We start from the raw sequence: 14,885 nt of genomic DNA on the forward strand, positions 1-14,885 counted from the left end.
CGAGGTCTAGCTGTAATAGATTTGTAGACATCTTGTTCTCACTTTTCCATCACAAGCTTTGATAAAAGGAAGGACAAATAATGCTTTTTCTTCTAAAAAATCTGCATACACAATTTCCATCCTGTCAAGATTCAAATATAAAATCAATCATTTTTTAAATTTTAAATTGCACATGCAGGCCAATTGTTAATTCAAGAAAAACTTGAAATGTTTCCAAATAAGCAATTTTTGTCACCTCCACTACTTGATATCAGCATCAAATATATTAATTGCTTGTTTAAAAACTTAGAAAAAGCTCAGAAGGCACACATTTTCCAACTGATAAACACCCAAAGATAGAACTTAACAGTTACTATATATGGGAAAATGATGTATCAAAGAATGTAAAGGTATACTCAGAAGAAAATTTTGTTTAAAATAACAAATCCTGCCTTGTGAACTATTATGATATCTGTCTCTAATGAATAGGAAAACTAAAACTGATGCAGGAACACAGTAATTAAGACATAAATAAGAGTAGGTGTCAGACAGGCTAAGGCAAACAGCTAAGCTACCTGACTATAACAGTATACCGTATTTTTCAGAGTATAAGATGCACCAGAATATAAGATACAGCTTAGTTTTTGGGGAGGAAAATAGGGAAAGGAATCTGCTTACCAGATATTCATTTGGCTAGCATTCTTAGTCTGGTTAGTTTCAGCTTTTTTATTTTATCCCGTAGTTAGGGCTTTTAAAAAACCTTATTTGGAGAGAGTAACAATGAAAGAGCTTGCAAGCCAGTAAGAGCTGGACACATTGTTAGCACCTAAGGCTGGAAATAAACATTTGGAGCAAGTTAGAGCAATTTAAAAAACTGCAAAGACTTAGGGCTTGGAAAACATTCTTAGCAGAGAGTAGCAATAGAATAGAATTCTTTATTGGCCAAGTGTGATTCGACACACAAGCAGTTTGTCTTGGTGCATATTCTCTCATATGAAAGATCTTGCAAGCCTATAAGCACTGGGAACATTGTTAGCACCTAGTTAGGGTTGGAAATAAACATTTGAAACAAGAAGAACAATAAAAAACCCTACAAAGACAGGATTTGGAAAACATTATTCACAGTGAGTAAAAGAGATTGAGCTTGCAAATGGGTAGGAGCTGGGAACATCATTAGCATCTGGTTAGGGCTAGAAAGAAACATATGGAGCAAATTAGAGCAATGAAGAAAAAATGCAAAGACAGGGCTTGAAAAACATTCTTAGCAAACAATAACAATGAAAGAGCTTTTCAAGCGGTAAGAGCCTGGTTAGGGCTGGAAAGAAACTTATTTGGAGTAAGTTAGAGTAATGAAAAAAAACCTTTGCAAAGACTTAGAGCTTGGAAAACATTCTTCTAGACAGTAACATTGAAAGAACCTGCAAGATAAGAGCTGGGAAGATCATTAGCACCTAGTTAGGGTTGGGGGGGGGGGAAGCTTCAAAAAAAGCTGCATTCAGAGTATAAGATGCACCTGAATTTTCAGCCTCTTTTGGGGATGAAAAGGGTGCATCTTACTCTGAAAAATATGGTAAATTATGAAGAGAAGGGATTAATTATAGTTTAATTATTTAATTATTAATTATAGAGCTGGGGTGGCACAGCAGGTAGAGTGCTGTACTGCAGGCCACTGAAGCTGACTGTAGATCTGAAGGTCAGCGGTTCAAATCTCACCACCGGCTCAAGGTTGACTCAGCCTTCCATCCTTCCGAGGTGGGTAAAATGAGGACCCGGATTGTGGTGGCAATAGGCTGGCTCTGTTTTAAAAAAAGTGCTATTGCTAACATGTTGTAAGCTGTCCTGAGTCTAAGGAGAAGGGCAGCATAAAAATTGAATAAATAAATAAATAAATAAATAAATAAATAAATAAACAAACAAACAAACAAACAAACAAATAAATAAATAAATAAATAAATAAATAAATAAATAAAGATTAGGTACAACTTTCTTATATCTAGAATGATGTTCCCTGCCCTAATCTACCAGCTTTCTAACATTACATAACACAACTCACAAGGTGTTGAATGAGATGTTTATAGCCAGGTCAAATCTTGCGTTGGACAGGGAATGAAGACTCGAACACAATAGCTGGATGAAAATGGGTCAGTTTATTGATTACAGTAAGAAACCTGCAGAGGGAGCTAAATGGGGCGGAATACCTGAACACATCATACCTGGGCAACTTAATGGGCAAACTCCTTGCTTGGTAAGGGTGAAGCGTGCCACGCCTTCACCCCAATGGGACAGCCACGCCCAGCATGTGGGAGGGCTTACCTCCATGACCTGGAACCGGAAGTGACGTAGATGAGCCCCAAGTGCTCCTTCTTCCCACCGCTCCATCTGTGGAGGAGGCATGAGTTGTGTGACCAAGGGAGAACACCAGTTGCTACTGACACCCTTTCCGCCCTGTTTCTTCCAATAGTGACCAATAATAAATTAAAGCCAAAACAACCTATTTACAACTGATACACCCTCTAACCCTTTAAACCTTGCATCTGACCAGGATGGAGGAGGCGAAAAAACAATCTGCGATAAAACTACCAGATTGCAAAAAATTCCTTCTCGGCCCCAAAGGGCGACCTCCGAAAGACACCCTGGATAGAGCGGAGGGTGGGTGGGTGACCGATCAGGAGGCGAGCAGGGAGAAAAAGGGGGAGGACAGGAAGTGCAGGCCCTGAAATTGGCCTGCACGCCCCTCCCCTCTCCCGGCAGCCCTTGGAAAGCTTATTACAGATCGAGGGCGCACTCATGCTGGGCCAACCAGTGATCAGCTGGGAGGCGGAACCCCACCCCTCCCAGCAGAAAGGAATGTCGGGCTGGTGGTGTTTTTCCTCCGGCCTGACCAAACAACTAATTTGCTGCCAGGCAGCAAGGAAATGCACGCCGAGCTCACGCGGGAGCGCCCGGCGAGGGGGCGGCGCTCGTGCCCCTCCCTGCAGTCCAGAATGTCGGGCCAGCGGCGTTTTCTCCCCCCGGCCCGACGTGGGTGCCTGCCTGCTGCCTGGCCAATGGTGGGTGTAGCCGCGCTCCACGCGAGCACACCCAGCTGGGAGGCGGTGTTCTTGTCCCTCCCAGCCACTGCAAATGTTGGCCCAGTGAAATCGCCTGGCCTCTCAATTGCGTTGGACAGGGAATGAAGACTCAAACAGAATAGCTGGATGAAAATGGGTCACTTTATTGATTACAGTAAGAGACCTGCAGAGGGCGCTAAATGGGGCGGAATACCTGAGCAAAACATACCTGGGCAATTTAATGGGGGAACTACTTGCTTGGTAAGGGTGAAGCGTGCCATGCCTTCACCCCAATGGGACAGCCACGTCCAGCGTGTGGGAGGGCTCACCTCCATGACCCGGAACCAGAAGTGATGTAGATGAGCCCCAAGCGCTCCTTCTTCCCACCGCTCTGTCTGGGGAGGAAGCATGAGTTGTGTGACGAAGGAGCCCATCACCTTTAAAAGATGCCCAAGGGAGAACACCAGTTGCTACTGACACCCTTTCCGCCCCATTTCTGCCACAGCTGGGTATCAAATCTCTATCTTGGCCCCCAGCCCCCACCTAAGCCTGCACCAGCTCCTGCAGCCCCCTCTGCAGGTCTGCCAGGAAGATGTTGCCAACATCTGTCAAGTGTACCCCTTCTGGACGGTAAAGATCTGGAATATGAATACGGATGTCTGGATGGCTAATTATAGATCCCCCTTTGGCCAAAATTAATTTTCCAATTTCCTTGTTAACCCATAGCCTCTGTTTGTCAATTGCCCTTGGATGCTGTGCATATCTCCAAGCCTTGCGAGGCAGGATCCAAAATCACACCAGCTGCGTGCTGGGCCACATCGTCCTCATGACCCTAAGGTCCACACCGACTTGGGCCACAAGCGCCAAGCCCTTCAACATTCTGAGGTCGTTGCCACCCAAGTGCAACACCAACACACTGGGTCCAGCCTTTCCACAGTTCCAGCTTCTCAGCAGTGAGAGGAGTCTGTCCCAGCGCAATCCTCTGCGTCCCAGCCACTCCACCTTCGATGGCGACTCAAAGCCAACTGTTTTCCCCAATGGGATGTTGCAGCTCTTCTGCCAGTCCAGAAAATCATGCTGTGCCCACACATCAGTATTGTGGGCAGACTCATGGGCATCTCCTTCACACGTCGCACAACACACGGTGGAGTCAGGCCAGGACCTATACCATGAGAAAAACAGAGTGAGGTTAGTTACTGGGCAAGGACGGTATTTCCACTGCTGTCCTTATGTATCCTTTAAAAGCCGAAGATTTCCACCTGCCTATGTCTTGGATTCCGCTTGCCGGGAGTCCCAACCTGGCCGCAGTTGATGCGGTCCTGATCCGGAAGGAGTGTGTTCCAAATAGCAGGGGGTCCAAACCAATTCCTGATAGGGCCTTCTTGGTGATGGTCCAGAACTGATATTTTGTTAATGGTGCCATATTCTTGTGACAAAACAGGTAGCCATCCTTGTCTCCTCTCGCTTCTAAAAAGCATATTAAAGTTGAGACAGGACATATTTCTTTAACCCCGGCTACTGAAAGGTGGACCACTTTGCCTTTACCAAGCTGGTCCGTTTTGGAGAATCTCAAGTGTAGTGACACCCAATTGTTGGAAATAGACAGGTCCTTGGCCTGAAATGCTCTTAAGGATGAATCATTGCAGGAAGAGGCAAGGGCCTCGCTGACTCTAAAACAATATGGAAACCACCGCCTTAAATAGAAGTTCTTCGTAACCTGAGGAACATAACAACCCCCACTGTTCAGAGATCCCTATTAACTGGGAAACCGAAAGCGGATTCCTCTGGTCGGCCTTTCTTGGCACCTGCTCCCTGGACCATCCCTCCAGCATCTTCCTAACTCTGAACTCCCTGGACGTATCTTGGAAACCACCAGCTTTCGCTAGAAATGCCAAACCAGCCAATTTTCCACGTATTGTCCTGGGAGCCCACCCTGCTCGGTGCTTCTTGACGCAGAATTCCAGCAGGTGCTCTGCTGGAATGGGCCATGCTTGCGTATGGCCTCTGTTATGCCTGAAAGCCCAGAACTCCTCACCTGCTTTGAAGTATGCTTGTCTGGTGCCAGGAGCCACTAACATGCTTACCGCTCTGTTGACCTCAAGTTCCCAATCTGCTATAGGTGAGGTGGGACCATGTGTGATGACTGCTGAGCATCTGGCGCCATCTCCCAAAATCTGGCCAGCTGTCCCCGTGATAGAGCATCAGCGAGGCCATTCTTCACGCCCGGAACGTGACAGGCCGTGAATAAAACATTGATTTCAAGGCACCTGCTAACAAAGTGGCGAACTAGACGCATCACGCGTTCACTCTTAGATGACAATGAGTTTGTGACCTGCATCATGGCTAGGTTGTCACACCAGAACAAAACTGTTTTATTCCTGAACTCTTCCCCCCAAATCTCAGCAGCAACAACAATGGGGAAAAACTCCAGGAATATCAAATCCCTGCAAATGTCCCTCTCCTGCCATTCCTGAGGCCAAGGGGCCTGGCACCAACGATTTGCCAGGACCACCCTGAAACCGACACCCCCGGCAGCATCCGAGTGCACTTGTAATTCGGCTTCCAACCGTTGTTTCTCCTTCCAAAATGAAACCCCATTGTGCTGCTCAAGGAATTTTTCCCACACTCGCAGATCTCTCTTGGCTCCCAGGCTAATCCTGGTCCTATGGTGGGGCTTCTTAAGCCTCTTGGCCACTGAAAAAATTCTCCTGGCGAAGGCCCTACCCGGGGCTACCACCCTACATGCAAAATTTAACAAACCAGAGATTTCCTGTAATTGTTTCAATGTCACTTTTCTAGCTGCCAATACTCCAGATATCCTATCCCTGAGCTTAGTCAATTTATCCTGGGGAAGCCTGCAAGTTTGGGCTACTGAGTCTATCTGAATACCAAGGAATGTAATAACAGGAGAGGGCCCCTCCGTCTTTTCTTCCGCAAGGGGGATGCCCAGGTCAGCACAAAGAGCCCTAAAAGCATCCATTAAGCACTTACATTGGGTGCTATCAGCCGGGCCGGCCACCATAAAGTCATCTAGATCAGTGTTTCCCAACCTTTTTTGAGCCGCGGCACATTGTTCACATTTACAAAATCCTGGGGAACATTGAGGGGGGGGAGCAGGGGTGTGTGTGTAAAAAAAAGTTTGGACAAAAAATATCTCTCTTCCTCCCTTTCGCTCTATTTTTCTCTCTCCCTCTTTCTCTCTCTCCCTTCCCTCCTCTTTCTTTCCCCTCTCTCTCCATCTCTCTTTGTTTCTCCCTTCCTTCCTCTCTTTTTTGCCCTCCTTCTCTCTCCCTCATTCCCTCTCTCTGTCTTTCCCTCACCCTCCTTCCCCCCTCTTTCTCTCTCTCTCTTGCTTTCTCTCTCTTGCTGTCTTTCTCTCTTCCCCCTCTCTCTCCCTCTCTTTCTCTCTCTTGCTATCTCTCTTTCTCTCTCTCTCTTTTGCTTTCTCTCTTTCTCTCCCCCTCTCTCTCCCTCTCTCTTGCTATCTCTCTTTCTCTCTCTCTCTTTTGCTTTCTCTCTTTCTCTACCCCCTCTCTCTCCTTCTTTCTCTCCCCCCTCTCTCCCTCTCTCTTTCTCTCTCTCCCTCTCTTGCTATCTCTTTCTCTCTCCCCCCTCTCCCCCTCTCTCTCTCCCTCTCTTGCTATCTCTTTCTCTCCCTCCTCTCTCCCTCTCTCCTTCTCTCTCTCCCTCTCTTGCTATCTCTTTCTCTCTCTTTCTATCCCCCCCTCTTCCTCTCTCTTTCTCTCTCTACCTCTCTTGCTATCTCTTTCTCTCTCTTTCTCTCCCCCCTCTCTCCCTCTCTTTCTCTCTCTCTCTCTCTTGCTATATCTTTCTCTCTCTTTCTCTCCCCCCCTCTCTTCCTCTCTCTTTCTCTCTCTCCCTCTCTTGCTTTCTCTTTCTCTCCCCCCTCTCTCCCTCTCTCTTTCTCCCAGTAGCCATGGGGCGACGGCAGGATGATCAGCTGTGAAGCGGAGCTCCAGAACGGAGGCACAGACGGCGGTGGCTAGACGCCGTACATTTCTGGCGTTGCGCTGGGCATGGACGTGGGGCTTGAGCCTCCGTCCTGGTCCAGCCAGCAGGCAAGTGCCAGCCACGCAATTCCAGCATTTCCAGCCACCACCGTCGGTGCCTCTGTTCCTCTGTTCTGGAGCTCCACCTCACAGCTGATCTCCCTGACGTCGCCCCACGGCTACTGGGAGAAAGAGAGAGGGAGAGAGGGGGGAGAGAAAGAGAAAGCAAGAGAGGGGGAGAGAGAGAGGGACCACCCTGCCACCGCCCCACGGCATGGCTCCTGCCCACTGCTGCTGCCGCCGCCATCACCCTCCCGCTTCACGCCGCCCTCCCGCTGCCGCTGCCCTCCCACCAAGCCCCAAAGCTCACCTGCTGACAGGGAAGCTCCAGCCGGGCGGGGCGCCGCAGCTGCTGGAAAACTTGGAAGGCGCAAAGAAGCAAGCTCAGCTTCCAGTCTCATAACTTTTTTCTCTTCGCAAAAAGTTGCGAGACCAGAAGCTGAGCTTATTTCTTCGTGGCACACCTGACCATGTCTCGCGGCACACCAGTGTGCCGCGGCACACCGGTTGGGAAACACTGATCTGGATAGTGAACGATGTAATCAGAGCCAGTCCACTGCTTGTGCGCCCATTCCAGAAATGAACTAAAGCGCTCAAAGAGGGAACATGAGATAGAACAACCCATGGGAAGGGCCCTATCGATATAGTATCCCCCTTCAAATCGAAACCCCAGAAGATCAAAATTGTCGGGGTGAATGGGCAACAGCCGAAAAGCAGATTTGATGTCACATTTGCCCATCAAAGCACCTATCCCACAATGCCGAACCATCCTTATGGCCTCATCAAATGAGGTGTATCTTACAGAAGACATTGCTTCTGGAATGAAGTCATTTACTCACTCACTCGGGAGAAAGGACAGGTGATGAATCAATCTGAACTCGCCCTTGGATTTCTTGGGCACTACCCCTAGTGGGGACACTCTGAGATTCTTCAATGGGGTAGACAGGAATGGTCCAATTACCCTACCCTCCTTTACTTCTTTGTGTATTTTATCATGGACTACGTGTTCCAAACCCTTTACAGACCTTAAATTATCCGCCATAAATTCTTTTCTGGGGCCGTGGTATGAAATCCTGAACCCCTCTTTAAAACCCAGTATTAATTCGCTTGCATGATCCCTAAAACTGTACCCCTGTAGCCAGAGTGCAAGGCATTACAATCTAATTGGGCTGGGTCCCTTTTCCCTGATTTTGTGGGTTAACTCTGGGTCCAGCTTAATCAGGACAGGTCAAGCTTCTTTGACTTACTTCTGGAACATGCATGCATTGCATGCCATCCCCCACAGTTGGCGCACGTTTGGCGGTATTTGCACTTATTCCAATTGCAAGCATCCTTGGCACTGAATTCATAGCAAAGCAGGGGTGTCCCAACTCCCTGTCCCGCCCAGTGGCGGGGTGATGCCGATGGGTTATTTTTTGCCAGCATAAGATGCCCGCTTTCCGTGCGCTCACCTTTGCGGGGGGGGCATGAATGAGTTACATGGGTCCATAAATCATTGACCATCCCATCCCATGATAATCTTTTGTCCATTGCGGCATGCATGCGAAACATTTCGTCATATTGAAGCCAGGCCGGGCCATCATATTCATAATGGGTTTTCACAATCATGTTCATGTATTTAAGCATGGCTTTGGCCTGGCTAGGTTCCTTCTCTAATTTGATGTAAAAATAGGTCATGAACCTATATAGCCAGGAGCTAATGCTTCTGTCCACCTTTGTCTTTTTTTGCTTTTCTGTGCCCCTCCTCTTTTTCTCTTTTGGGGACCTCCCTGTTCAGTAACGAAAACACATCAACGTATTCCCCTCCCCAAATTCTCTCCTTAACCGTGGGGTGAAGATGAAACCCAAGCATCCTGGGAGAGTAGTTCCAAGACAAGAGTGATGTTTCTGCTCCTCCCCCCAACAGGGTGTTTGTTTGTGCCCCGCTCTGGGCTACCGTGACCGGGGTTGGGGCCGGTGCATTGATGCCCTGGGTGCCCCCTAAACTTGTTTCCCCAGTAGGAATGCCCGCAGGCTATGACTCTGTGCCCTGGATTCCAGACCAAACCCTATTGCAGAGAGAGTCAGTGCTTGTGTTTGGTGTGGTGCTGTTGGGTTGTGCAGCTCCGCCTTGGTCTTCCTGCTGGTTCCCTGGGCGCCTGCCTGTTGAACTAGCAGGCCCCGATATCCTGCTGGAGCCCGTCGATGTCCCAGATACACTCTGGGATGCTTGCCCAGCACCTCCTCCCGATGTTTGGTTGCCCCCGGCTCTCATCCAATTTTCCATCGCCTCCATGTGGTCTAGTAACTTGGAAAGTAAATTATTAACGACACCATCTCCTTCATTCCTCCCATTATTATTACCAGGAGCCTTTCTGGCTTCATTGGCTTCCTTAGCTTTTTGAGTTGGCATCGCTCTACATTTGGGGTGGGATGTGGCCTGTGGCTCCACATTCTTTCTCTTATCCTTTCGTGGGGCCATAATTGCTAATGCTATCACACACTTACTTAAATTGTAATATATCCTATATAATTCAGTATAACCGTGACTGTAAAAGCAATGGCTCTCAATAGATAAACAATCAGCATTAGCTTAAGTAACAATGCTTCACTACTAAAATGAAGAGAACCCTTGCAAAACAACTTTTTTTTTAATATAACCACCAGGAAATTGCCCGTTAAACACACAAAACAATGAAGTCTAAGATAACTAAGAAATAATGAGAAGCAACACTGAAATGTAAGTGACAAACTGTTGAATTACCGGCAAATAACAAGGCCGGCAATAAAAGGATATGGCTCAGTTAGTGATGTGCCAGTAACCTGGTCTAATTGGCACTGGCTTAAAAGTGCCTTAAGCTCGGTTAAAATTAACTGGCGACGTTTCGACGAGGTCACACTCATCATCTTCAGGCTGGTGTTTCTGTCCTTGTTCTAAGGCGAACACTGCGAGGTCTCACAGTGTTCGCCTTAGAACAAGGACAGAAACACCAGCCTGAAGATGATGAGTGTGACCTCGTCGAAACGTCGCCAGAAATTTCCAAATCCTACATGGGAAGAAACCCGAATATACCAAGACCATCATACCTGTACCCGTGAAAATCTACGAATATATATATATATATATATATATATATATATATATATATATTAAATTTTTATTATTTTATATTTTATAAGACTAAGCAAATTTCCCAAAAGGCAACTTGAACTTGGTTTCTGCAAAAAACTCCTCCAGAAATTAAACGTTGTTAATTCTAAACAGGCTAATCCTGTCAGTAAATAAAATTAAAACTTGCCAGTTCACAACCAAGGCACAATAAAGACTAAATCCCCCCACTGGCTCAGCAAATTTCACCAATACAAAACACACAAGTCTATTCCAAATTAGCCTGTACTGAATTAATTCCTTACAGTAACACAGCATCAGGCCAAAAGGCTCCACTGATAAACCTTTAAATTATCCATAAAAAGGAAAACCAACTAAAGCCCAACACCCCCCGGGTACTTGTGACCATGTGGCGTCCACCGAAAATCCGATTTCCTCTTCCTAGGCCGAGGGCAATCCAGGTATCCGAGGGCAATCCAGGACCGATCAGGAGGTGAGCAGGGAGAAAAAGGGGGGAGGATGGGAAGTGCAGGCCCTGAAACAGGCCTGCACGCTCCTCCACTCTCCCAGCAGCCCTTGCAAAGCCGATTACGGCTCGAGGGCGCACTCGCGCTGGGCCAACCAGGGATCAGCTGGGAGATGGAGCCCTGCCCCTCCCAGCAGGAAAAAATGTCAGGCCGGTGGTGTCTTTCCCCCATCCCAACCAAACAACTAATTTGCTGCCAGGCAGCAAGGGAATGCGTCCCGAGCTTGCACGGGAGTGCCCGGCGAGGGGGCGGTACTCACGCCCCTCCCCGCAGTCCAGAACGTTGGGCCGACGACGTTTCTTCCCCCCCCCGGCCCGACGTGGGTGCCTGCCTGCTGCCTGGCCAACGGTGGGCATTCTTGTCCCTCCCAGGCACCGCAAATTTCGGCCCAGCAAAATCGCTCAGCCTCTCAAATCCATGAAAGAACAGTACTGTTTTACAGAAATTATTGTTTTTCTGGGGAAAAAGTAAAGAGGATTCATTTGGTTCCATGAGGTCCAGGTAATTAATTGTTGCAATGTGAAAAGTCAGGCAAGGCCACATGTTCAGAGTTTCTGCAGATGCTGAGGTGGGAGAGCAGAGACAGCTGCTACCAGCTGGGGAACAGTGGTTCCCAGCAAGGAGGATTCTTGGCAAGGCCGTCTCTTCAGAACGTCTCCGGCTTGCATTGCTGAGTTGGGGAGAACAGAGAGAACTGCTGCCGCTGGGGAAGATGGTTCCTATTGGGGAGGAGTCTGGGCAAGGCCATACCTTTGGAGCTTTTCTGATTAAGAGACCTGCCACCCGCTTAAGAATGGCTGCTTTGTTCAAGATTCCAACTATTCCATTCCATTCCCTTGAAAAATGTTTAGGGTTTTTTGTCATTTCCTGCAGGAAGGATTTTCTAATGAAAATGCTTCCCTCTTCCATTTCCTCACTATTTCAAACTTTTGCTAAGTATCTTGTTTGCCATAGCTAATAGTTACCAAAATTTGCAATAAAACCCAGAAAATAGAATCATAGAGAAGAATCTACTGCTTTAATGGCCTTCTGGGTGTTCTATTTATGTGAAAAGGTTCATGGAAATAATTACAAGAAAATTTGTAAATGAGGGGATTAGTTAGAGTCTACGAAGACTACGGAGAGGGGCAGCATACAAATCTATAATAATAATAATAATAATAATAATAATAATAATAATAATAATAATAATAATAGTCAGACTATTCATCTTCAAAAATGATTTATTAGAAGTGCTACAAGCTTTATAATAGTGCGAGCACTGTATCAAACTTTCACAGGAGTGTAAACACTATATCTGGACTGTTAATTAAAGCAACCATTAATTTTTTTTAAGGCTTCTGCATGAGCTGTATAAATATAAACTGTTTTAAGCAGTTAATTTATTAAAGCAATTATCAAGTAAGTGACATCTTTTTCAGGCTTGTATGGAGACCTTTAAAAAACATGAAATTGTTTCCACACTTCTCCTGATTCTTTCTGAGGGGATGGTAACAATGATCAATTAATTCCCTTTGCCTGACATATATTTTTTGTTTTTAGGAATTGCCAGTGTTGTTGTGTCATTTTTCCTCTCCATGTACTACAATGTTATAAATGGCTGGGCATTTTGGTATCTTTTCCATTCATTTCAGGTAGGTCAAACAATGTCTTCATTGATGTGTCAGTTATCTTCCTTTGTGCCAGATTGTTGTGACTGAACAGGTTGAGTGTGTATGTGTTCCATCTCCTATAGAAACCAGAACCTGCAATGATAAGAGGGAGGGAGGGAGATGGAAAGGAGGTGGAGAGGATGGATTGGAATAAATATCTTATATCCAGTTTTCAAATCCAGTTTTGCCATTTTAGCATGCTTCCAGCTATGCAAAAATATGTTGTGTGAAGTACTCAAAAGAGAACTTTACAGCATGAAAATGTTGCTTATATATATACATGTAAACAAACTATATATATAATAACTACATCTCTACAGAAATAGAACACAACAATAATGAAAATCATTTTGAATGCATTTGGTCAATATAAAAAGGGGGCAAAATGACTTTTCCATAGATCTATACTAATAGGCCACCCAACCAAATAGAGGAAGTAGATGAACCTTTTGCTAGTCAGCTAACCAAGGTATATAGGAAGCACATCACAATAGTAATAGGGGATTTTAACTACCCTGACATCAACTGGGAGACAAACTGTGCACCAAGTGGAAGATCTAACAAGTTCCTAACAAACCTAGTAGACAACTTTGTTACTCAAAAAGTAGAAAAGGGAACAAATTAAGTCCATATTGTACTTAATATGAAATGATAGACGTTGTTGAAGCTACAGGAACCTTGGGGGCAAATGATCGTACAATATTGGAATTCAACATTATGCAAACACAAACAGTAGAACAAAGTCAAACTAGAGTGTTGGACTTTAAGAAAGCTAATTTCAATAAATTACAGAGAACCTGGGAAAGATTCCATGGATGATAATCCTCAAGGGGAAAACAACTCAAGAAGCTTGGGAAATTTTGAAAAGTGAGATTATAAAAGCCCAGACTAGCACAATACTAATGAAGAAGAAAAATAATAGATCACAAAAGAAACCAACAAGGCTGCATAAAGAACTCTCAGACAAATTGAAAGACAAAAAGGACAAGTATAAAAAACGGAAAGAAGGGAAAATAAGTAAGGCAGAATACCAGCAAGTAAGCTGAGCCTGTAAAGATGAAGTGAGGAAAATGGCTCACAATGAACAAAGGCTTGTGACAAAAGTAAAAAGTAACAAAAAAAGCTTCTTCCAACATATTAAAAGCAAGAAAAAAGTCAAGGAAACAATTGGTCCATTGCAGGGAGAAAGTGGCAAGAAAATGACAAGCAACTGGGAGAAAGCAGAGGTACTTAACACGTTTTTTGAATCTATCTTTACACAATGAGAAAAAACAGTCCAACATATCAAAAACAGCATCACAAAAAACGTATTAGGAACACAAGTTAAAATAGGGAAGAAAATGGTAAGGGAACTCCTGTCCACCCTAGATGAATTCAAATCACTGGGACCCAATGGATTACACCCCAATGTTCTGAAGGAACTAGCAGACAAGATCTCAGAACCACTGAACTATAGCTTTCAAAGATCATAAAGCAATGGGTAACTGCCAGAGGACTGGAAAAGAGCTGATGTAGTTCCCATCTTCAAAAAAAAGTGTGGGGGGGGGATAGATCCAGGAAACTACAGGCCTGTCTGCCTGACCTCAACACCAGGGAAGATTTTGGAAAAGATAATCAAGCAACGAATCAGCAAACACCTAGAAGCAAACAAAGTAATAACCAAAAGCCAACATGGGCTTGTCAAAAACAGATCATGGCAGACTAATCTAATTACATTTTTTGACAAAGTAACAAAATTAGTGGACAAGAGGAATGCTGTCGATATGGTTTACTTGGACCAGTAAGGCATTTGAGAAACGAGACCATAACCTACTACTAGATAAAGTAGAAAAATATGGAATGGACAGCAACAACACCAGATGGATTCAAAACCGGCTAACCAACCGCACTCAATATGTAGTGGTCAATGGAACTACATCTACATGGAGGGATGTATGCAGTGGAGTACCCCAAAGCTCTGTATTAGGCCCAGTACTTTTCAACATCTTCATCAATGACTTGGACGAGGGGATATCTGGGGAACCTATCAAATTTGCACACGATACCAAACTGGCAGGAATAGCCAATACTCCAGAAGTTAGGCACAAAATACAGAAGGATTTTGACAAACTTGAACTTTGGACACTATCTAACAAAATGAAATTCAATGGTGAAAAAAGTAAGGTTCTACATTTAGGCAAGAAAAATAAAAAGCACATGTACAGTATATGTGGTACCTGGCTCAACAGTAGTAACTGTGAAAGGGATTTTGGAGTTCTAGTGGACAAGAATTTAAATATGAGCCAGCAGTGTGCAGCTGCTGCCAAAAAAGCCAACAAAGTTCTAGGCTGCATTAACAGAGGAATAGAATCAAGATCACATGAAGTATTAATACCACTTTATAAGGCCTTGGACTACTTGGAATAAGTAAGGTCACACTTGGAATATTGCATTCAGTTTTGGTCACCACAATGGAAAAAGGATGTTAAAACTCTAGAAAAAGTGCAGAGAAGAGCAACAAAGATGATTATGGGATTGGA

At 45.2% G+C, this 14,885-nt stretch overlaps 1 protein-coding gene across 4 annotated transcripts in view; it reads left to right on the forward strand.

Moving 5' to 3' along the window:
* Positions 1-14,885, forward strand: part of SLC6A20 (solute carrier family 6 member 20) — a 194,680-nt gene that overhangs the window by 46,003 nt on the left and 133,792 nt on the right. For all 4 annotated transcript variants that reach the window (XM_070727684.1, XM_070727685.1, XM_070727687.1 and 1 more), the window contains one exon: positions 12,257-12,348. In XM_070727684.1, the coding sequence (XP_070583785.1) occupies positions 12,257-12,348 (92 nt within the window). The remainder of the gene's footprint in view (positions 1-12,256; positions 12,349-14,885) is intronic.

The sequence above is a fragment of the Erythrolamprus reginae genome, chromosome Z (genome assembly GCF_031021105.1).
Source record: "Erythrolamprus reginae isolate rEryReg1 chromosome Z, rEryReg1.hap1, whole genome shotgun sequence".
NCBI lineage: Eukaryota > Metazoa > Chordata > Lepidosauria > Squamata > Dipsadidae > Erythrolamprus > Erythrolamprus reginae.